Source organism: Dipteris shenzhenensis, chromosome 23, assembly GCF_047967505.1.
Source record: "Dipteris shenzhenensis isolate YYH24624 ecotype China chromosome 23, Dip_SZ_1.0, whole genome shotgun sequence".
NCBI classification, from domain to species: Eukaryota; Viridiplantae; Streptophyta; class Polypodiopsida; order Gleicheniales; family Dipteridaceae; genus Dipteris; species Dipteris shenzhenensis.
The window spans coordinates 19,978,822-20,003,520 of record NC_141618.1 but is presented as its reverse complement, the minus strand read 5'-3'; the positions used below and the strand labels follow the sequence as shown (position 1 = coordinate 20,003,520).

Sequence of the window (24,699 nt, the reverse complement as noted above, 5' to 3'; positions counted from 1 at the left end):
GAGAGAGATACTCTCCACCATTGTCAGTCCGTAGGCATTTAAGCGTTCTACCTGACTGATTCTCAACCAAGGCCAGCCATTTCTGAAATACTTGGAACACATCACTCTTCCGAGCTATAGCATAAGCCCACACTTTCCTAGTTGCATCATCAATGAATGCCACATAGTATTCAGCCCCGCCTAATGACCGTGTAGGCATGGGACTACATACATCTGAATGCACCAAATCGAGCTTTTCAAACTCTTTCTTTCCCCTTCTTTTATGGGCTGATTTAGTCTGCTTTCCATAGAGACAATGCTCACAAAATTTAAAATCAGAGAAACTCAAATGTGGTACATAACCCAAACGGCATAAGAGTTTCATTCCATTCTGGCTCATGTGCCCCAACCTGCAATGCCACAAAGAAGTGCTTGGCTGCTCAGTTATTGCAACAACATGATGAAATACCCCTGATACATGTAAGGGATATAAAGTCCCACACTTGGCACCCCTGGCCAAAAGCATAGAGCCCTTCTGAATTTTCCAACTCTGAAAGCCAAAAGTGGTGTGAAAACCAGCATCATCTAGCTGACCCACTGAAATAAGACTCTTGGTCAGCTTAGGCACATGTCTCACATGTTTCAAAACAAATGCAGACCCATTTGCAAAAGAAAACTTTATGTCACCTGCTCCCACTATGTCACATGCATAGTCATTTCCAAGATGCACACAACCTGTCTTTCCACTGTCATAAGTGGAGAACCATTCCCTATGGGGAGTAACATGGAATGAAGCATCGGAATCCAAAATCCAATCCTGGGAATATGCATCATCTGAAGTGGTAAGCAATTCTGCAGATAAACTAGACATGAAGAGAACGTCATTGTCACTATCATGTGTGACTGCATTGATCTCCTCGATCTTCACTTTTCCTTTGTCCTCCCTTGGACTCTCTTCCTTTTGATTTGCACCCCAATTTGCATTCTTTTTCTTATCCTTTTGCTCTCTTTTCAGCTTGTAGCAATCCTTTTTCATATGGCCCTTCTTGCCACAGTGGTAACACTCAATGTTCCGTGCCCTGGATTTGCTACGTGACTTCCCTCTTTCTTGGGACTTCCCCTGAACTGTGATCTGCCCCTTTGCACATTTAAGGCTGCATCCTGCTTGTTGCCATCCATAGACTTCCATCTAATCTCCTCGGCCAACAAGCTACCCACAACATCATCAAATTTCAGTACTCCATCAGGTGCAGAGTTACTGACAGCTATACGGAAGGTATCCCATGAGGATGGCAATGAACATAAGAGAAATATTGCCTTAGTCTCCGCATCAAAATTCATTTTCTGAGCCTGAAGCTGGCTGAAAATAATATTGAATTCATTCAAATGAGAAGCAATGGAGACCCCTTCCTTCATCTGCAGCTCAAACAACCTCTTCATGAGGTAAACTTTATTAGAGGCAGTTTCCTTTTCATAAGTGGCACACAGTTTCTTCCACAAATCTTCCGTAGTCTGCTCATTTACTACTGTGAAATAAACTGACTCTGCAAGATGAAGTCTAATAGTAGACTTTGCTAATGCATCCAACTCATTCCAATCATCCTCAGACATATTTGCAGGCTTAGCTTCAATCCCTGCCAAGCGCCTAGAGAATGGTATCAGAAGTTTGATGCTTTCATTCGGTCCCAGGGTTTTAGGAGGAGTGAAATTGATCACTGCCTCTACACTAAAAGGGCTAAGGATAATAGCTTGATAATCTTGGCACTATATGTGGATGATATGCTATTGGCTAGCAAGAATACTTATGAGCTAGATGCATTAAAGGCCAAGTTGCATGAGGCCTTTGATATGAAGGATTTGGGACTTGCAGGTCATATTCTTGGTATGCGCATCACGCGTGATCGGAGTAGGAAACTCCTTTGGCTTTCACAAAAAGAGTATGTTACAAAAGTATTACAGCGTTTCAATATGGAGGGGGGGAAGGCAGTGAGTACTCCATTGCCTCCATATGTGAAACTGAGTCATACAAATAGTCCCAAATCAGATGAGGAAAGGGCCATGATGGCCAAGGTTCCTTATGCATCAGCAGTTGGGAGTCTTATGTATGCTATGATAGCTACTAGACCAGACATTGCATTTGCAGTGGGAGTTGTTAGTCGGTATATGGCTAATCCAGGAAAAAGGCATTGGGAGGCAGTTAAGTGCATCATGAGGTACATGAAGGGTACCAAGGAGATGTGCATCTGCTTTGGTAAAGGAGACATGCGTGTACTTGGGTACACAGATTCAGACTATGCAGGGCATGTGGATAGTAGGAGATCCACTTCTGGTTGTGTTCACCTTTGCAAGTGGTGCAGTGTCATGGATGTCTCGTGCACAGAAGTGCGTGGCTTTGTCTACCACAGAGGCTGAGTATGTTGCAGCCACAGAGGGTTGCAAGGAGGCTATATGGCTTGATCGGCTAGTGGGAGATTTGGGGATTCATACAGGTGTACCGACATTGCATAGTGATTCCATGAGTGCTATTCAGCTAGCACGGAATCCGGTCTTTCATGCAAAGACCAAACACATTGAGGTCAGGTACCATTTCATCAGGGAGGTACTTGAGGACAAGCGCATAGAGCTTGTCAAGGTTCATACAGATGATAACCCTGCAGATATGCTGACGAAGAGTCTACCTAGTCAGCGGTTTGAGTATTGTTGTGTATTGATAGGCATTGGATAGTATGCTCACTGGTTGTTCTCCCTTAAAGGCACATTGTCCTTTAAGTGGGAGGTTGTGGGGGTTAAAGGTCACTGTGCCTTTACCCCAGTTATGTACAATACTCAAACACATATATAAATGAATGAAAAAGAAGATTAGGGTGGTTCTGCACCCACCAAAACTTGTGTGGCTCTCTGTCTCTCTCTCTCTCTCTCTCCTTCTTCCGTTCTTGCTTCCGTTGAGAGCACTCTCAGATTCTACATTCTAGATTTTGATCATATCATCAGTGATGCAGCGACTGGCCTTAAGGCTTAGAGCCTAGGCTTTTGGGAATCTGAATTTTGTACTTTTTGTACGCTGGCGTTTCCACGTTTCAGCCCTCCTAGAAATCCCAAAACGTTAACGTTTTCGTTTCTGTTCCTCGTTTCCGTTTCCCCTAACTGTGGTTGAAGGCTTTGCAAAAATCCACAAAGCAATAGTAAACTCTCGGCTTTCGTGCTCGGCCTCCTCAACGATAGATCTCATGATTTGGTGTGGCATGATCTTCCCACAAACTTGCTTGCCCCATAGCTCTACATCAAGTGCTAATGCATAAATCTTGGATATAGCATGCCCAATCATGATAGTCCTATAGTTTGCCGGGATCATGGGATCCCCTGACTTATCAAACGGGACACCACCGTGTGAAGGAAACTAGTGCAAACTACCTTGTTGTATAAGATCAAGGCTAAGGTACTAAGCCCATTGGCAATGTACTCAATGCATAACCACTGATGATCTTTGCTCATCCATTGGGTAGCTTTAGACTTACGTGTGTGATATCACTAGTGGAGAAGAGTAAGCAAGAGATAGAGAGAGGTAGTTGTGGGAATGTGGTATGAACTAGTTAGACATTGCATAAAGGGTGCATGCATAGGTGTGCCAAATAGTCGGATCCATAAGAGGGGATGTAGACCTCCACTCAACAAACTCATGCCAAAAATCAAACCCCAAGTGCCTTTGTCATTCTAGACTGGTAGGCGTCCTATATGCACCCAAAAAATGGAGAAAGTAGAATGCAGCTTACTCTATGTGCGTGCGTGCGTGCATGTGTGTGTGTGTGTGTGTGTGAGAGAGAGAGAGAGAGAGACCTTTTAGATGTTCCAACCCACTGTTGCCAATCTTACATGAGTCCAAGTTTAGTTGTTCTAAGTTTGTCAAACCTGTATCAATCACACAAATGCAACATAAAACAAGTTAGGAAGTCCTCGAGGCAATCAATTCCAAAAAGTGGGAAGTCAAAGTTCACTATCACTTTGTCACACACATCATGGTAATATGAAACTTCTCCAAGGAGAAAGTTTGTGAAATAAGGACTATCAAAAACATGAATCATATCACCCAGTACACAAAAATGTACTTTCTTGCATATCTCATTTGCAACACTTAGTTTACAACTTATGACTATTGCTGCTACTTCTTGTTGTAAAGAGCACACAGAACATAAATATGAGAATAAATGTAGAGTAAATCAAAATCATTAAAGACTAAATGAATGAAGCGTCCCAACTTTCTGCCCTGAGGTGATCCTGACAATCCCAAGATGTTCAAGCTCATAAATCAGTCATCAGCCACACAAACAAGCTCTATTCAGCCTGACAAATCAGCACGAACCGATGCACAAGCTCACAAATCAACTCGAGCTCAATTCACAATGCTTCAAACTTACATGATCATTATGACAGCCCCCAGTTGACGCAATCATAGCCAGTTCGTGACCTGTGAACCAATTCACGTATCTCCTTCACCAGCAAGCTCCAAATCGAAATTCTCAATCCAAATATAAAATCTGTAATTCTGTCAATTACATGACTTGGAATTCGGTTGATTCCACGACCCGAAGTAAAGAGGGATTTGTACAAATATGTGCCAATCAAAACCTCTGATAAAATTATCTAGATATCTAAACCTCGTGGGGGTTTAGAGGCTTGCATGGATACTTGGCAATCATGCTTTCATACATGGACATGGCTGGTATAAGGAAGTTGTGCCCCTTCCTTCACCTGAATTCTCAGCAAGGGAATTTGACTCTTGGCGAGTCAACCTCGAGCTGGCGGCAAGTCTATGATCGGAGAAGCTCATCAAAAGATCCGTGGCTCTTGGCATTGGCTGGTTCATCATATAATGGCAGCTTTTTGGTGTGGAGGGTAGTCTTGGAGTTTCATGTGTTCTGGGCATGCTACGTGTGTCACAGCTACTATGTGCCTTCAATACTAGGATATTTGTGTCACTTGATCATTCATTCTACAGTGACATTTGGTCACTTGTCAAGGCTCGGGGACCTTTGTGACAGTTTTGTACAAGTGCAGGCCAATTTTGGAAGAGATTTGGGGACTTTTAGAGTTTTTTTTTTTTTCTTTTACTGTTTTTTTACAGTTTTGGAGAGTGGACAACATTGCATTAAGTCACAGCACGTGACTTTGAGGCTCTCCGTGCCTTAGGTGTATTTATTTGCTGCTATTTGGGCTTATCATCATGTCTTCAAGCAACGAAGGCAACTATTGGAACATCGAGAAGTTGGAGGGGAATGCAAATTTCTCTTATTGGAAGAAGCAAATATATAATGTGTTGGTCCAGAAAGATCAAAATATGCCTATCAAGTATAAAGGGATCAAGCCCGATGAGGTTAGTGACCTTCAGTGGGAAACCATGAATGAGAAGGCCAAGAGTACCATTCTTTTGACCATCTCTAAGAAGATCTACTTCAATGTAGAGAATGAAGCCACTGCTTACAGCATATGGAAAAAACTTGAGTCCCTTTTCGAAAGTCAGAGTGCAGCTAGTAAAGTGTTTTGGTTGAAGAGGCTCATGAAACTAAGCATGAAAGAGGGGACAGCCCTCTCACTTCACCTCAATGAGTTTCACTCTATATTCAGCCAACTCACAAATCAGAAAATGAATTTTGATGATGAGGTGAAGGCCATTTTTCTCGAGTACCCTCCCTGACAATTGGGATACTTTTGCTACAGCCATAAGCAATTCAGCCCCTGCCTTCACAGGATTGTCATGCCAAGATGTGGAAAGCGCTCTTCTGCAGGAAGAAGTGAGGCGTCAGAATAGCAGTGAAAATAAGAATGCAAGTGCATTAACTGTGGGCAGAGGTAGGCAGCAAAATAGAGGGGAAAACCAAAATAAAGGGAAATCTCGCAGTCAGTCCCGTCCTAGGAAGGACCTTGAATGCCACTACTGCCATAAGAAGGGCCATATTAAAAGGGACTGTTTTCAGCTGAAAAACAAAGGCAAGGATAAGGAAAGAAAAGAAGAGGACAAAGATGTGAAATGAGATGACAAAGACACCAAGGGCAAGGCTAAACTTGAGGAGCTCAATGCAGTGATTAGCAGTGATGAAGATAATGACGATGTCATACTTGTTGCCTCCTCTGGTGATAGTTCATTTCTTGTGGCCAATGATGGCTCGTATGCACAAGATTGGCTATTAGACTCAGGTGCATCCTATCATGTTACTCCTCATGAGCACTGGTTTGCTTCGTATGATGCAGGGAAGAAAGGATGCGTGAAACTTGGGAATGATTATGCCTGTGACGTTGTTGGCATTGGGGATGTGCATCTAAAATTCCCAAATGGTTCTGAATTTGTATTGCACAATGTGAGACATGTGCCACAGCTCAAGAAGAGCTTGATATCCACTGGGCAGCTTGATGATGCAGGGTATCTCACCCAATTTGGTCATTCTATGTGGAAGTTGCTTAAGGGAAATATGGTTGTGGCCAAGGGCTGCAAATCAGGCACCTTGTATCCATTGTATGTTGAGGGTGTTGATGCTAATGTAATCCATGTGACCGAGCAGCCACACACTTCATTGTGGCATAGCCGGTTGGGCCATATAAGCCAGAAAGGAATGAAAGTATTGTCTTCTTTGGGTTACTTGCCGAGACTTAATTTTTCTGATTTTTCAGCATGTGATCATTGTATTTATGGCAAACATAAGCAATCAGCCCATAAAAAGGCTGGAAATGTTAAGCAAGAAGTCCTAACTTTGGTACATACAGATGTATGTGAAATGCCCAACCTTTCTTGGGGCGGTGCCAAGTATTTTGTCACTTTTATTGATGATGCATCCAGGAAGATATGGGTCTATCCCATTAAGCATAAGAGTGATGTGTTCAAAGTCTTCAAGACTTGGTTGGCACTTGTTGAGAATCAGACAGGAAAGAAGCTTAAATGCCTCATGTCTGATAATGGAGGGGAATACCTCTCAAGGGAATTTACTATATTTTGTGATGAGAAGGGGATAAAGAGGGAGTTGCCCGCTCCCTACAATCCTCCACAAAATGGCGTGGCTGAAAGGGCAAATAGGACCATTCAAGAGAGGACTCTTAGCATGCTCTCACAAGCAGGATTGACCCATGGTTTTTGGGCAGAAGCTATTAAGACAGCAGTACATCTCATCAATAGGTCACCCAACAGGGCCTTGGATTTGAAGGTACCTCAGGAGGTGTGGTCAGGAAAGCCACCCTCTTACAAACATCTCAGGGTGTTTGGCTGCCAGGCCTTTATGCATGTCAGAAGGGAAATACGCAGCAAATTAGACCCAAAGTCACGCAAGTGTATCTTTCTTGGGTATGGTGACAATGGAGAGATGGGTTACAGGTTGTGGGAACCTGAATCTCACAAGATTGTGAGGAGCAATGATGTGATTTTTCAAGAAGATAGGATGCAAAAACAGCCTATCAATACCATTGGAGTGAGAAGAGTCATTTTTAAGGAGGAAGGACCTCCAGCACAACCACAAAATGCCAATCAAAATGCTGTCCAAAATGGTCAAAATCAGCAGCCACCTCCATCTTTTAATGCTCCATATTATCCTCCACAGGAAGAGCCACAAATGCAGCCTGAGATTCAGCAAGATGTGCTTCCAGAGCAGGCTGTACAGCCCCAAAATATGCAGGAACAGCAAGCAAATCAGCCACCTAATCAAGATGGTTGGGTTAGGCGGAGCACCAGGGTGTCCCGGATGCCTAACAGGTTTGTTCCAGGGGTGAATGCACTTGATGATTACATCATGGTGACAGATTGTGGTGAGCCCTCGTGCTTTAAAGAAGCCATGAAGAGGGAGGACGCAAAGATTTGGCAGAAAGCCATGGTTTCAGAGATGCAATCTCTTGAGAAGAATCAGACATGGAATCTAGTGCAGTTGCCTGCAGGCCAGAAAGTCCTACCATGCAAGTGGGTTTATAGGTTGAAGATCACTCCAGAGGATGCTAAGCCCAAGTACAAAGCAAGATTAGTTGCTAAGGGGTTCAAGCAGGAAAAGGGAGTTGATTTTGATGAAATCTTTTCTCCTGTAGTCAAGATGACTACATTGAGGACTGTTTTAGCTTTGGTTGCTTGTCAGGACATGGATCTTGTCCAAATGGACGTGAAGACGGCCTTCCTTCATGGAGACCTTCACGAGGATATTTATATGCAGCAACCAGAGGGATATCAAGTCAAGGGAAAAGAAGGGCTTGTATGCAAATTGCAGAAGAGTCTTTATGGGCTCAAGCAAGCACCCAGAGAGTGGTATTACAAGTTTGATGCTTTCATGAAAGCACAAGGATTCAGACGGTCTGATCATGATCATTGTCTCTACACTAAGAAGGCAAGAGATGGTAGTCTTCTTATACTCTTCTTTATGTGGATGATATGCTTATTACTGGGAAGTCATCTATTGATATGAATGCTTTGAAGGCAAAACTGCACAAAACCTTCGACATGAAGGATCTTGGTGATGCAAATCACATTCTTGGTATGCGGATTGTGAGGAACAGGTCAAAGGGTTTACTCTATCTTTCTCAAAAAGATTATATTGGCAAAGTCCTGGAGAGGTTCAATATGGATAAGGGGAAGGCTTTGAGCACACCCTTGCCACCATATTTGAAACTCAGCCAAAAGGACAGCCCTCAGTCAAATGATGAAAGGGCTCATATGGCCAAGGTTCCTTATGCTTCTGCATGTGGCAGTCTGATGTATGCCATGGTTGCTACTAGACCAGATATTGCTTTTGCAGTGGGAGTGGTCATAGATATATGGCTAACCCCGGTAAGAGGCATTGGGAGGCAATTAAGGGTATATTGAGATACCTTAAGGGGTCTCAAGATGTGTGCATATGTTTTGGCAAGCAAGATGCAGAAGTGCATGGATACATAGATTCAGATTATGCAGGGCATGCAGACAATCGTAAGTCCACCACGGGCTACGTGTTTACTTTCACAGGTGGTGCTATTTCATGGATATCCAGGTTACAAAGATGCACAGCATTGTCTACCACGGAGGCAGAGTATATTGCAGCCACTGAGGCTTGCAAGGAGGCCATATGGCTTTCACATCTGGTGGGAGACTTGGGTTTTTCAGGGGATATTCCTTCTTTGCATTGTGATAGCCAGAGTGCTATTATGTTGGCAAAGAATCCGGTCTTTCATCAGAAGACCAAGCACATTGATGTTAAGTACCACTTTATTCGTGAGGTATTGCATGACAAGTTGTTAGAACTTGTCAAAATCCATACTGATGATAACCCTGCGGATCTTTTCACCAAAATATTGCCAGCAGAGCGGTTTGCCCATTGCAGGGCACTGATGGGTGTTGGATAGGCCATATATCACGTTTTGGCCTTGTACATTCTATATGTACTTGCTGTAATTTCTGATTTTTTGAGGCACATTGCCTTCAGGTGGGAGGTTGTTGGGGTTAAGGCCCTGTGCCACCTCATGTACACCTTTTTGATACAGGTTACAGTGTGAACACGGTTCACTCCGAACTGGTTCCACCCAAGTGTCTATCCTAATATATTCTTGAGGGTTGTGGTGTGCCCTCTCTTCTCGATTCACACCCACCACTCTTGTAGTTCATTTGGTCTTACTCTCCTCCACTTGCTTCGGCTTCATTTCATATTCTACCGTGGTACCTCTCCAATATACGCCTGTGTGACGACTGTTGTCTGCTTGTGTGTCGAGTTGATTGATGTCAGGTTGTAGAAGCCTTTGTGGCATAGAGTATTGAAGCTTTGTAGGTCGCAAAAAGCCTGGTCGGGCTGAGTGACATATTAGTGTGAGTTTTTCTCCATATATCAAGTCTTTTTGGCATGAGAAACAATTATGGGTTTCTATATGGTTTATATATTTCATGTACGATTTTATGTGAGCACTTGTTCTACTTTGCGAGTTGAACGAAAGCATAGAAATCTCATTTCCAACCTCCTCTACAACTCGCTTCAAAACGCTCCATCTAGGAGGACAAGCTTCAAAAAAATTAGCTCAAAATCGCACAAAGATTAGTCCGCATGCAAACAAGGATTTGAGCCCATTTTTTGGTGACAAAGTGGCTCTGATACCAACTGAAACAAGAACCTAAGGCGAGGGTTAGCTAGGCCCAAGCTTGGGTGTAATCCTGATTCTACGCTGATAACATTGCAGACTCAGATTAAAAGGCCGTTGCAGATTCAAAGGTTTGTTGCAGCTTCTGAATGGTGCAGAGGTTCATTGCAGAGGCATTTATCAAAGGATAGCCAATGGCAAGGAATGAAGCAAAAGTTGATTTTTGGAGCAGCCAAAGAGGGGCCTTCCATAGGCTGGCTGATAGATGGCAAGGAAGGGATGTAGGTACCTGGGCAGGCTGGTGAGGCCTTTCAGAGAAAGAAATAAAGATATATTAACGTCCGTAGAAGGCTTCGTGGGCCTATGGGACTAAGTGCAAAGTACACCAAAAGGAAAACTCATACAAGCCTCAAAGGGCTAGAGCAAAGGGGCACGCTAAGGCCCTTGCTGAATAAAGAGCTCAATAGCTCAAGCAAAATCAAGTACAAAACATATGCTAAAAGCTGGAACTCAGAAACTGAAACCCGGTACTATGGTGGCTCATCTATGAGCGGTGAAAATATCTCGGATCTGTCTATCGGGCTGTCTCACACTATGGTGGTGGAGAGGACGTGGTCTCCTCGATCTCTGAGCCCACTGAGCTATGTTCAGAGTGACCCCTCGTCTCGGGCGGTCTCCTTTGAGGCAAGCACTGATAGGTCGGACCTCAATAAACTGTGCTCTAGTCGCGGGTGGCCTCTGCATCCCTCTCTCGCTAATCCAGCCTGACCGCATATCATAGAGAGAGAGAGAAAGAAAGAAAGAAAGTCTATTAATGTCCACTGGAGACCAAAAGGTCTACGGGACAGCAAGAAACCCTCTAGTACATCTGCTTTAGGGAGAGCACATGGCAGCTCTCAAGGAGTGCAAAAAGCCACCCACATTATTTAGAATACCTACATGATAGTCAAGAAGAGTAAATAGCCATACATCAGTTTAAGACTGAGCGTCTTTTGGTTTTGATTTGAACTCTCTGATTAGTGCTACGCCTTCACGGTAAACTGCCCATTTTCCATCCTTTCTGGCAGCCCTGACTTTAGCTAATTCAGTTGCCTTAATCTTAAGTTGAGCTTGTGTAAGCTCCTCTGCTATCCATACTTTGGTGCCCTTCAACTTGTAAGATTGTCGAAGAAGCTTAATCCGCATATCTTTTGACTTTAGTGTAAGGATAACATGACCTTTATAGTGCAAAATAGAAGCTGGCCTGGAGTCATCATCATCCTGCTCATCATCATCCACCCATTCAATGTTGGGCAAGCTTGCTTTGATATTTGTCAATATTTCACTATATGTGTCCTCCTCTTTGTACCAATCTTCTGGGAGTCCCCCTATTCTAATCTTTAGTGCATTATCACATCTAGCTTCATGTTCTTTAATCTCTGCTTGAATATCTGACTTAAATGCTTTGGTGTCCACTTCCACAATCACTTCCTTCTTAGCAGTTTGTACTTCCGTGTGAACAAGATCTTTGACTGTAGAGACTAGCTGTGGGGTACCGGGGGAATCCTTACACAGCTTCATCAATTACTGCCTACTTACCAGGCCCTTCCAGAATGTGAAGTCGAGCCTTTACTTTTGCCACTTCCAATCGTAGCTCTCTCCGTGGCCTGCTGCAAATAAAAGATATGACCCTGTTACCCAAGGATGGGTCGTTTTGAGCCTTCTTGTTGGTAATTCCGTACATATGGAGAGGGTGTCATGGCTGCAATTGTAGAGTACCGAGTCTGGATGGATGTTGAAGGAGTTGAGCGAGTTGAGGGGGACTTGGAGGAGAGGGTAGGCCAGTAGTCCATAGTTGGCTGTCTATTTGAACCCCCTAGCTTAACCTAACCCCCGGGTTGGTTGGGGGTTTAGCCCAACTCGGGGTTAGGATTAGTTAGTTAGCTGCTTCTAACAAGTACGGAGGGAGAGGTATGAATGGAGAAGTACGGCTTCTGCTAACGGGATGTACGGATGGGGGTACAGAGGTACGGACAAGATGCGAAGCACAGACGAGGTACGGAGGTACGGACAGGGGGAAAGAGAGAGAGAGAGAGAGGGGCTAACGGGAGAGGAGAGGTTGAGCGGGGGGAGGCTAGCGGGAGGAAGAGGCTGAGCGGGAGGGACAGTCTGGGCGGGGAGAGGCTAGCGGGGGGGAGGGGGGGGGGGGGGGGGGGGAGAGAGAGAGAGAGAGAGAGAGAGAGAGAGAGAGAGAGTTTATTGAAGTCTTCAGAAGACCAATGGGTCTATGAGACTATGAAAAACCTGATACAATGAGATGTGGTAGTGGAGCTACTAAACAAGCGTGTAAAAAACGCAAATGGCAGTACTAAGTCCTAAGTACAACATAGTCATGTCGATAGTCGACTATATATCAATCTCAGCATCACCATCATCATCAACATCATCATAACCATCATCATCCTCATCAGCAGCAGCGGGAAATCAGGATGAATGAGGCAGTGGAGGCATGAGGTTAGCAATAGAGCCCTGTCGGCCCATCAAGGATGCAATCCTGGTACGTCTCCTGGTCGTAGCTCTGCGTCTAACCAGGGCCACTGTGACCCCCGTCAGTCGGGCTCCAACCCTAAACAAGGAGGGGATGTCCCCAAGTATGATATATGTGTTAACCCTCTGTCTGAACTGTCGGGTCACAAGCTCTGGGTCACAGTCATGTCAAGGTCTCATCTCGTGAGGGTCTATGTGATCTGGCTGAAAGAACTCCGTGATAGAGCTCTCAAAGGTATCAATTGAGGAAGAAGTCTGCTCCTGTCTCCATGCTCGGAGTATCCTCTCACGGTGTCTAAGCATCTCATGAATGAAACCAACCAAACATCGCTGGTCGAAAGAGAGAGAGAGAGAGAGAGAGAGAGAGAGAGAGAGCAGCCAAGGAGATAGCTTATAGCAAGAGGAAGCCAATCTCATCATGGGATTTTCTGTAGGAATGAGATCCGAGCCGAGGAACAAGGGGGGGCATTGCTGCTAGGGTCTTCTATAGTCTTTTCCCTATTGAAAATGGTATTCTGGTGATCAGTGATCATTCCATGGTCAACTTGATTCCTTCTTTCAAGGGTGGACCTACTCACCTCCCTTTGGGCATCCTTAGGATCCTTGATATAGAGCACCCTATAAATCACATGCTTGATACTCTACTGAAGTAAACTACCAAATGCATCAAAATTTAGGCAACCAAAAAAAAAGTCTTTAAAAATATGTAGATGCAAAGCTACTAAAATGGGTAAATGCATCCTCCTATAAAGCATGACCTAGTGGTAATACACTACGTGCACTTGAACGTGTCATTGGATCTATAATTAGTGCACAGTCTTGGCGAGGTTGACCCTAAGAGGACAGATAGCTTCGAGCCTTGCCACCTCATGGATTGTGTTGGTATTTATCCATCAATTCCAAGATACCGGCACACCCCCAAAACCCTTACCTAAATTGGGTGCACCAAGTTAGGCTATCTAGCGACCCCGTGTTCTAGTGCTCGAAGAGATGTGTAGGTGGAAGTGTGTAATGGTGGCACCTGGCAATCATCCCATTTGTATTACAAATCCTCAACCAAATAGCCCTTGGGCCTGCCTCCGCAAAAAAGGGTCACCTAACCATGGTGATTTCTAGGTAGCTTCTATTAACCAACTCCAAGATTCTCACCCAAACGTTCAATGAGTCCCTGACCCCACATAAACAAATATATCTAGTTCAATAAGGAAATTTTAAAGTAACTAAAAGTACAGCATTTAGCTATCTCCTCACATCACCATGATGACCAGCTTGATATTCACGACAAACAAATTGGCCTAACAAAGATGTTATTTAGTCTAGTTCAGTTGGGGAAATCCACTAGGTACCACATTGCAGAATATAAATTATCGAGACTCTTAATTATAAAGATAACTCTACCTTGTTAAAGGTGGAACCAAACATCGCAAAAGCCAGAATTTAAAGAGTACAAATGTTTATATTCCAATGGATTACTACCATGGATATACTCCAATATCACTTTCCCCAAAGGAGCATCAAAGCTGTGGGAAACTCTACATTGGCATACCACTAGGGAAATATCAGGACTTCACTTGTTAAAATTTCACCCTCTTTGCCTTCATGTGAAAAAGAATGTCAATCATCATCTCTGTGAGTTTGTCGTATGAAGAAAGCAAGGATTTGGCGTTGCCTAGCTTTGAAGAAATGGTAGTTTTGTTTAATACCCTGCATTAATCATAGGGACTATGGCGGACTCTGTTCTTCCACATATCCAGATAACCGAGACCTCAGTAGAGGCGTGGGTCACTCTGAAGGATCTATACGAGACGGACAACACCTCCCGGATTTTGCTTCTTCAACATCAACTCCACAATCTTGATATGGAAGGAGGAGATACGGTACACAGCCACTTCGTCAAGGTGGTGAGGGATCAACTGGCGGCAGTTGGTCAGAAGACAGACTCATGCCATTTGGCCTTGATGGTACTGAGGAGGCTACCTCGGAGCTTCAAGAGCTTTGTTACAGCCGTGACAGCAGGACCAAACCTCTGACGTTTGAGGAGTTGGGTCAATTACTACTACAAGAGCAAGCTCGGGAGAAGTTCTACAAAGACAACAAGGCGCTGTGGAGCATCGTCATCGACGTGTTGGCATTGGGCCTGGATGTGTCGGTGAGAGGGGGTGTTGGAATGGTCACCTCCCCATCTGTAAGCCCCCATATGAGGAGAGCATGGGGGAGGGAGACCTAGGGCAACAAGACATGCTCAGAGGGAAAAGCTTGGAGAAGGGGGTTGCCACATGGGCAACACCTCACAGCAAGGAAAAAACACATAGAGGGGCTGCCACATGGGCAGCAAACACGCTGTCATGTGGGCAGCATATTCATGAACTTACCTGGAAGAGAAGGCACCTTCTGGAGGGCAGAACAAAGGCGGAATTGCCATATGACTGTCCACGACTGGAGCAGGCCAGATTGCGCAGGGTTTCCAAAAGCTATGTGCTGCAAAGAGATGGCACTGATGTCAGCAGCAGTACAGCTCAGTACGGCGCTGCACACGTGGCTGGAGAGAGCCTGTCACAGGGCAGGAGCACATGGCGCAGCATGGCAGGGCAAGGGCACCTGCAAGAAGGGCCTGTTGATGGCGGAACATTTGCAGCCATCCAGCCCTAGAAGAACCCAAGGGTACGGTCCTATATGGGCTGCCCTTAGGGCCTGGCAGCAGCCCAAGAGAGCCGGTCGGCCTATCACTATCAAGGGCTTCCTGGAGGTCGGTTTACTTGTAGTCGGGTAGGGAGGGGCAGTCTGGTCGGCCCATATTCCCCTACCAGGTTGGTTTTTGCCAGTCCCCTTGGGGCCTATATAAAGAGGTCGTTGGACCTCATTCATTCACCACTTGGAGCAGCAGTTGGGGAGCAGACAGCAGCAGCAGCAAGCCTACACACAGGAGGAGGAGGCTGACACAGAGCTGCAGACTGAGCTCAATGTGCTGCCAACCTAGGCTGGCTTCCAGACAGCAAGGTGGAAGGGATGTAGACAGAGAGTCTACATATGCTTGAGGTCGAGCACGTGGGCTCAGAGATCTAGAAGTGCCAGGCTTGTAGTAGAAGGACCTTTTGGTATTGTATCCTGTCCTAGTTTCTGGACAAAGGGAAATATAAAGTGTTGCTTCTATATTTGTCTCTGAGCATTGTCTATTTACTGGCTTGCACATCTATGCACATAAGTTAAGAAGTTTGTAATTCCACACCTCACATCACACTTTGTGAGCTCCTAGGCATTACTATCAGTCTTCTGCTGTGCGTACCCTCTGTTGGGTAATTTCTAACAGATCTATCATTACAAAGAGCCCTCCATTCTTCAGCCTTGGTACCATTTCAATGATGTTTTAGACAAGTGGCCACATCAGGTCACCACATTTAATAGCTTATATATGTTAAAGTTAGATTATGTTTAGACAAGCACAAGTCTAGAAGAAGTATCACCTTTACTAATGATGATACCAACCAACTTCTAATGAGACGATCCTGCTGAAAAAAGAACGGCAGGACTTTCCCAAATTACAATTCCTGTAGAAAAGATAAAGTTGTTTTAAGACACAACTTTACAAAGCTCCATCAAGGGAGTCACTTATAACAAATTCTTGTCCAGCACTTCTTGAGACTTCAAAACAATGTTGTTCCCAGCTTACTCAATAGATCAATCATGATCATGGAGCTTAGATTCACCGGTAACTTTTGGGGAGCATGCTCAAGAATTTCTTGAAGTTAAAGTGTCATTGAAACCAAAGCACCAACAAAAGATGAGACTATAGCATCAGAAGAGTGCATGCTCATGAATATGGATTTTTTCTCTTGAATTGTTCATGACAATGATGTACAATTTTCTTCTAGTTTCCATCAGGAAATGAATGGTCATACAAGGCCTATGGATCTAACGTTCTTGAAAATGTTCAACATCATGAAGATACAAATGTTAAGCAAACTATTTCAAGAGTCATCTTACGATGGTGCAATCGTACAAGAGCTCTAGCTCAACAAGTTGTTCCTATTGTAAACATCTAGAGCTTCCAGCTCACAAATAGTTGTGAATGGTGATTATCAAAGCTTATTTCAAGCAATATGCAAGTCCGGTCCCATAAGGTCTACTTACAAAAGTTCCACTCCAATGGTTTTGACATGGTTTTAGTATATTATTTTACAGTTTCCAATACTACAAGTCTATCCATATTCTCTTCTGAGAAGGATAAGTGACAGTTCTGCTTAAATAGTTTCGAACATGATTAAGGAGATCAATGAGGTAATGGTCCAACTCAATGGTCTTCCTAGCTATTAGCAAATGCGAAATGTGTTCCATGTCATCTTACTGAAGAAAGTACCTCCAGAGCCTACTCTAAGAAAGCGAAGGGTCAAGTACCTCCAGAGCCTAGTCTAAGAACTGAATAGAAAATCGGTGAGAATGAACAGAGTGATGGAACCTGAACCAATCCTGATGCACCAAGATCAAGAGACTTGTGGCTAATGTTTCAGCACTACGCATCTACCAATCCCATTTGAGTAGAAGAAGAGTTCTCTCAAGACTACCCTCGGTTCCATTTGTGTACTATGAGATTCGAGGTCGTTACCATTGCCTTTTCAAGGATGGTTTCGACACTCTCTCCAAGTTCCTGTCTTATCCAGATCAGAGATACCTAGCAACCTTCATTCATGAGGCCATCTGACATAGAGAGCATCTACTCAGATTCCACTCAGAGCATCACCACTACGTTTTTCCATCCAGATAGCCCAAAGCCAGAGACATGACAGACTTACTTGCAACCTGATGCACATATCAAGCTTAGGGACCCTCCCTCCACGTTTACCAGACCAACTGCATGACTAATGGGGGTGACAGTGGAACTTGTGCGACACAAGGCCACAACTAGGAGACCATAGTGGACCACACATACTGACCGTCAATAGCGCTCTATCACAAGTTTTGTGCCACTCCAGCCTCGTACACTGCTGGGCTCCCCCTTCGCCTTAACCCTTCCACCAGCCCCAAAGGACTGTCACAGTGATGCCACACCACAGTCTCCATCCTCTCCATGGGATCAGATATTTTTATTTATTAATGTCTCTATAGTTATGTTGTAATCGTCGGGGGTGTCGATGCCTACTTAGAGGCTCTACCCATTCAGTTCATTGTATTAGGTCCTTTCACGCTCATAGACCCTTCAATCTTTCAAAGACTTCTAAAATACTTTATTTCTTTCTTTTCTTTCTTCGTTTGCCTCAAAGCCTTCCTATCGACGATAGTTGATTCATAAGTGAGAGAGTGTTGTCGTGAACCAAATCAATGAGATATCCTCTATTTTTTCAATGGTGGTTTTTAAATTTCAATTATCTTTTCTTACTAAGTCAGATGACTCAATGTCCACCCCAGTCATGAATATGGGGTAAAGTCTCTAGAGCATAGTTGCAATGAAACGCGTTTTTTTCCAAACGTTTGGGTTTTTGAAATGCGTTTTTTTAAAGGGTGGTTTTGGTGCAAAAGGGGCTAAGGTCAATTATTTGCCCTATTGTACTTCAAAAGGGATCTTTTTGGTGTTTTGATGCAAAAGGGGCTTTGGTGGAGGGTGTTTTTCGTGCAAAAGTTGCTCACTCCAGAGGTTTGAAAATTGAGGCGATCAAAACTAATTAGTGAAAATGTTTTATTCTATGTTCTTGAGTGTTATGGATACCATTAGTGCATGAAATCATGCATTTTAGGACCTACGCGTGTGTATTTTTAAACTAGATTTATAACACAAGAACCTGCAAAAAGTTTTGGTTCGAAACTTGTTTGGGAAAAATTCCAAGCATTTTCAAGTACCGCGTTTCCAAACCTGTACAACTATGCTCTAGAGTTCGCAAACCAAGGCCAACCCAAAAATCATGGTCTTGAAGTTGGTTAAAGATGTTGGAAAGGTCACCTCCCCATTTGTAAGCCCCCATATGAGGAGAGCTTGGGGGAGGTAGACTTAGGGTTTAGGTGGCTCCCACATGGACAGCACCTAGGCAGCATATCCAAAGAGTACCTGGCAATGGAGAGCCACCATGGAAGGAAGATCTGACAGAGACATGTCCAGAGGCTATCCATGATTGGAAAGGGCCTGATTATGCAGGGTTTGGAGGCTGCAACAAGGCCGCAATGACATCAGCAGCAGTACGGGCTGACACGTGGATTCTACGAAACTGGCAGAGGCCAAGATCAGGGCGGATCTGCAGGGCAGGGTTGTGCCATGGCTGGGCAGGGATATGGCCTGAAAAGGCGCCTCAATGGAGTTGGTGGAGGGGCCCTGGCAGCAGCACAAGAAAGGAGCAAGGGTGGGCTGGCCCCTTGCCCTTATATAGGGCTGGTTGGGCTGAGCCAACCAAGTCAGTTGGGCCAGCCAACCAAGTCGGCCAGCAAGCAGGCAGCCAGTCAGCCCATTAGGGCTGACTGGGTCGGTTCAGTTCGGGGGCATCCAGCCCCTATAAAAGGAGGCCATTGGGGCCTCATATACAGCTAGTTGAATCCAGGAACATTCCCAAACTCATCCTCTGAAAACACTACATAGTGCAGTTTCAATCTCACAATAGTCACTCATAAGATTGAAACCATAAACTCCATCACGCATAGCCGGGACTAGCTACTATGACATCCCCACGTGAACATCCATTTATACAGAGTCTTTGTACTGAGTTTCTGTCGGCACTCCGGAGGTGAAGGGAAGACTCAGCCATGACGAAGGCTAGCACTAAAGGAGAAGGCTAATCAAAAAGTAGTCCAAAATCTCTTCATTCAAGCTACAACTACTTGTGAAGTCTAAGCAATTTCATTTTAGTCTCTCCCAAACGAGGATCTAAATCTAGCTGATAGGGCAACGCACCATTTAAGATATCTTATCTTATTCACTTGGAGCAGCACTTCAGGGAGGAGCAGGAGCATTAGACCAGCCACTTGTGGGCCTACATCCAAGAGAAGACAAGTGGGCTGTAGAGCAGCAGACCTAGCTCAGCAAGGTGCTGCCCACCTAGGCTGGCTTCCGGACAGCAAGGTGGAAGGAATCTGGACAGAGAGTCCACATATGCTCGAGGTGCACGCAGGCTTAAGTCTAGAGATATCCGGCACATAGTAGAAGTACGTGGTGGTAAGATCAAAGGACCACGCTCTGGTGGGACTTTGGATCTCTCTCTCTTTTGTATTGTGTCCATAGCTTTGGACGAAAATATATATTCTTCTATATCTGGCTCGTTCATTGTCTATTGATGAGTCTGCATATCTATTTGAAGCACATAAGTTGAAGAAGTGTGTCATTCCACTCCCCACACACACTGTGTGAGCTCCTCGGCTATTCTATTAGTCTTCCGCTGCGTGTACCCTCTGTTGGTCCATTTCTAACATGGTATCAGAGCCCAAGTAGGAGGCTCACAAGTGTGGGAGCTTGAAGGCAGCGACCTTGCTGAAGGACGACCTTGATTCAAAAGCTCTTGGGAATCGACTTCCACGACTGGAGGACAATGCCTTTGCGAGAAGGAGGGTGACTCAGGTTCAATCAGGTGTATACACAGTTCTGGTCTATAGAAGGTTGAGTTTCTTCGATTTTGTTGTGTGGTTTAGCAACAAAGATGTCAATTTCAGAAGCCTCTTCAGTCCCTTCTCTCCCTTCCTTCTCCCCCAGATTTCTTTCTTTCACCATCCCTAACTTTGATACTCATACCAATAGATGAAGAGGAGCTCAAAGCTTGGGAAGATAGAGATGCCCACACCTTGGTATTTATCATAGGGACTACCGCAGACTCCGTGCTTCCTCACATCCAAATGACCGACACGTCAGTACAGGCGTGGGCCATTCTGAAGGATCTGTACGAGATAGATAACACATCCCGGATCTTGCTTCTTCAGCATCAGCTCTACAACTTGGATATGGATGAGGAGATTCTGTACATGACCACTTGACAAAGGTCAAGGTGGTGAGGGATCAACTAGCATCGGTTGGTCGAAAGGTGGACTCGTGCCATTTGACCTTGATGGTACTAAGGAGGCTACCACAGAGTTTCAAAAGCTTCATTACGACTGTGACAGCAGGCCAGAAGACCAAACCTCTGACTTTTGAGGAGTTGGGTCCATTACTGCTCCAGGAAGAAGCTAGGGAGAAGCTCTACAACCACGACAATGATGACAAGGCGTTGCTGGCAAGGGAAAGGAAAGGCCAAGCCAACGATGGCAAGCCCAAAAAGGATGACTCTGGAGATGATGAGGACACTTCCAAGAAGAGGAAGCAGAAGAAGAAGTGCTTCTATTGTGACACACCAGGGCATTTTTCGAAGGATTGCAAAAAGAAGAAGGCGGATCAGAAAAACAAAGAGGAGTCCAACTCAAATTCAGATGGTGACACAAAAGCCAAAGCTAATGTGGTAATCAAAGAATTGTTCTTGATGACATCTTTGTGTGGACCTAGAAGCCACAGTGAAGATGTCTAACATTGAGATGTGGGCCGATGGGGAGTCAGAAACCTTTGTGAAGATGAAGGACAGCATGGAGTGCTTGGAAGATTCCAAGTGTGTGGCTGTTGATAATGACACGAGGGTGGATTCAATAGAGTGCCCTAGGGTTTCATGTTCAGATGGATGCTATAATTCATAAGGGAGCAGTACACGATTGCACAGGATATTGGTATGTGCCTCGATGAGGTGCATGGTTTGCTTTCAAAGCAAGCACACAGGCAATATGACGATCTGGTATGTGCTTGATGTTCTTAATTTCAGCCTTTATAGCATGCTGTGGAGAGAATTTGCTCTTTATATGTCTCAGGTAAGGCGAGATTGAAAGGTATGGGCCTTCTTCGAAGGCAGGAGGGGAAGTGTGGGTGCTTCTTCAAATCTCAGACACAGATTGTTGGAAGGTGATGGACAAGGTGTACTGAAGCCAGAAGAGTACCTGCTTGAGAGCTCAGTGAGAGTTCGTGGTCCAGGTTATCTGAAAATATTCTTGGGATTTCATTTCTCGAGATGGTTCTTTTGTTGCGGACCTTGCCAAAAGGACGGGTTGAAACAAACCCTCAGAGCATGGTGCCTACATTCGGATATCAATAGAAAGATATAGAGAAAAGCATAAGAGAGCGAAAGATAAGCGTAGAAGGGAACTGAATCTCCAAGAGGGAGATTGCGTACTTCTCAAGTTTAAGAAGGCACGGCTCAGGAAGATAAGGAAAGAAAAGCTTTTGCCCGGGTACTATGGACCCTTTCCGGATCATCGAGCCAATTAATGAAGTCGCATATCGACTAGAGCGGCGCGAGCATTGCACGTTCATGCCTTTCATGTGAGTCTTCTCAAGAAGCATCGAGGACTTGAGCCCACGAAACCAATTTTGGAAGAGCCACCAGAGACGGAGCAGATCCTCCAACCAAAACAGATTGGGTAAAACACAAAGAAGAAAGGGCCCAGAGGCAAGGTTAACCGTAGATACCTTGTAAAAATCAAGAACTACTCTGCACTCCATGCCAAGTGGACGGATGAGGAGTTTTTCTCGGAGCATTCACAAGTTTCGCAGTTGTACCAAGAAGCTTTTCAGTTGAGGGAAATTGACTAGAAGCTGAGCAGATGTCACAAAATTATACCCAAAAAGAAAAGAGAGATCTTTTTATTATTGACTCCGCTCAAAGTAAGTTGACTTTAGTCAACTAGAACAAGTTTTCTTTCCTTTGTTTTGCATATGCGTCATGAAGATGCCCACAAGTGACTAGGATTAGTCCAAGAACTAGAATGCATGCATTGGCTAAACTTAATGGGTTGGATATTGTTTTATTTGTTGCCGGACCTTGGAGAGTGCAAAAGTCCTAGGTTTAATGGTAAAGTATGCCAAGGTGGACGACCAGCTCTAGTAAGGGCCCACATGGAGTAAATCATGATTGTAAGCACCCTTCCTTGAGAAAAACGTATTTCAGCCAGCTTTTTCTACCTGAAAGCTCATCTTTTCACGGCAAAGCCAAGAAGTATGGCTTAAGTTATTGAGCTTCCAAGCTCATGGTATGGGATTTGAGTTGTATTAGATTCATGCTCCCCTCTCTCTTTTAGCTCAAATTCGCTCCCTTAACAGTGGTTGGTGCCTCTTGTTGATTCAAAGTTGCTGCAACAAATTCCAGCCTGTTTTAAAGAGCAAATTATGCTGGGGTTTTTGCAATTCAGTTGGAGAGTTGAGGATCTATGAGTCAGAAAATGTTTCAATACTCAGGACCCAGGTTCACACTAGCCATCAATGCTTCACCATATCATCGAGACAAGAATTGTTTTTCAAAAGTCCACTCAACACAACCAAGAACACTTAATACAAATATAGAACAACAATTTCACAAACCTGCAAACCCAGTTACAAGAAAAGAGGACCATCAGTTTCTTATGATAACCATGAAATTGCTTTGGGACTTATGCAATTAAAAAATAACCATGAAATTGCCTTGGGACTTACGCAATTAAAAGCACGCAAAAGGCATGCAATTGATTTCCACGATAAGCTTGCTAGCTCATAGGACCCCAAAAAAATCAGCTAAGCAACATTGGTTGTTTCAATTGACATAATAGAAAGAATACCTTTCAAGTGAGGCATCCCGACATCTGTTATATCATTATAAGCAATATTCAAATTTTGCAAGTTCAAAAGCCCTGCAAGCAAGAGTCCAATGATGTACATAGTTTCAATATGTTGTTGTATAAACCACACCAATAATCCAGTTAGAATCTCATACCTAAATAGATTAAGACTTCAAAACAATTGATGAAGGGGTTTTTTTTTTTGGGGGGGGGACATCATCAGCATTATTATTTTGTGATAATTAAGCTACAAAAAGATTAGAGTGATTGACCAACTTAGAAAAACATGTGACAAATTTTCTTTCCTATTCTATAATCTCAAGTGTGACAAGCACGCGAACTATTGCAATTTACCTATCTTGTTCTACTCACTCTCATATCCAATGCTATGGAAGCACTAACATTAGGCACTTGGAAGCATGATAAAGTAGAGAGAAAGAGAGAAGACACCACATTGATAGGAATTGCTCCCTTCCCATAGTAAATACTTTGTGTACATATTTTCACTAACTCAAGTATGGCCTATCAAGATGTGATACGAAAGGGCCGCTAGCGGGAATCTCCCACCCCCTCCTTTTTGCTGTGTTTGGTTCTCATACGGACAAGTCATTTGTGTACTTTCCCACAAAGAGAGTGCATCAGACATAGCCTTGGGTGTGTATGCCTACTTTAGTGGACCCACCCCCAAGCTTTTATTGTATCTAGTTTATATTCACTCTCACAGATCTTTCGGTCTTTCGAAGACATTAATAAATTTTCTGTCTTTCTTTCTCCCTCCCTCCTTGTAGGCTACACCTGTGCTTCAATAGGCAATAACTGAGAGAGTACTAGAGATTATGTCCCAAGTGGCTGCAAGCATGTCCTCATTCTCCCTCCTCTAAGCCACACCTGTGCTTCGGTAAGCACTTGAGGTAGAAATTGAGGAAGAGCTAGAGTTGATGTCCCAAATGGCCACATCAATCCCCTTTTATGGTTGGAGGGATTTCAAATGGTACCCAATCTAGCCGCCAAGCAATCATCTTGTCTAGTATATAGTCGAGTAAGGCTGATGGGCTAGTTGAAATTTGTAATTGGCTCATTGGCTGCCTTAATAGTTTGCATGACTTTAAGTTAGCTACAACGAGCTCATTTGGCTAGGGCTAGTTCACTTCGGCCTTCTAATTGGCTCTTTTGTTAGCCCCCTATGCTTGGCCTTCACAATGTGGGTTTCATCTCTGCTAATACAAGATACACACACAATGTAAAGCATGCCCTTTCAAATCCTAGAGTGGATGCATATATGACATCCCCCGCTATTGAGGGTCTTAACAAAGATCGAATGCTCTTTGCAAAGTCAATGCTCCTCCTTGTGTTCAACTGAAAAAGGTATTCTTGTTGCAAACTACGAGATGGTTTCTGGTTTGATTCACGTTCATGTCAATATAACGTATCACATCCACCTTTGTCCCTAGTTATGTGAAAATTTCTAACTCTAGTTCAAAATGATTGCTACAGCATCCAATAATAACGACATTTCTATATTGACATATTTTTGTAATAGCATATTTTTTATCATACATGTGTTGG

General features: G+C 44.1%; 1 protein-coding gene across 1 annotated transcript in view; it reads right to left on the bottom strand.

Moving 5' to 3' along the window:
- Window positions 1-24,699, bottom strand: part of LOC147887092 (uncharacterized) — a 100,587-nt gene that overhangs the window by 28,886 nt on the left and 47,002 nt on the right. Inside the window, exons 10-11 of the mRNA XM_087394170.1 lie at window positions 23,134-23,205; window positions 3,814-3,885 (exon numbers count right to left, since the gene is read on the bottom strand). Of these exons, the coding sequence (XP_087250296.1) occupies window positions 3,814-3,885; window positions 23,134-23,205 (144 nt within the window). The remainder of the gene's footprint in view (window positions 1-3,813; window positions 3,886-23,133; window positions 23,206-24,699) is intronic.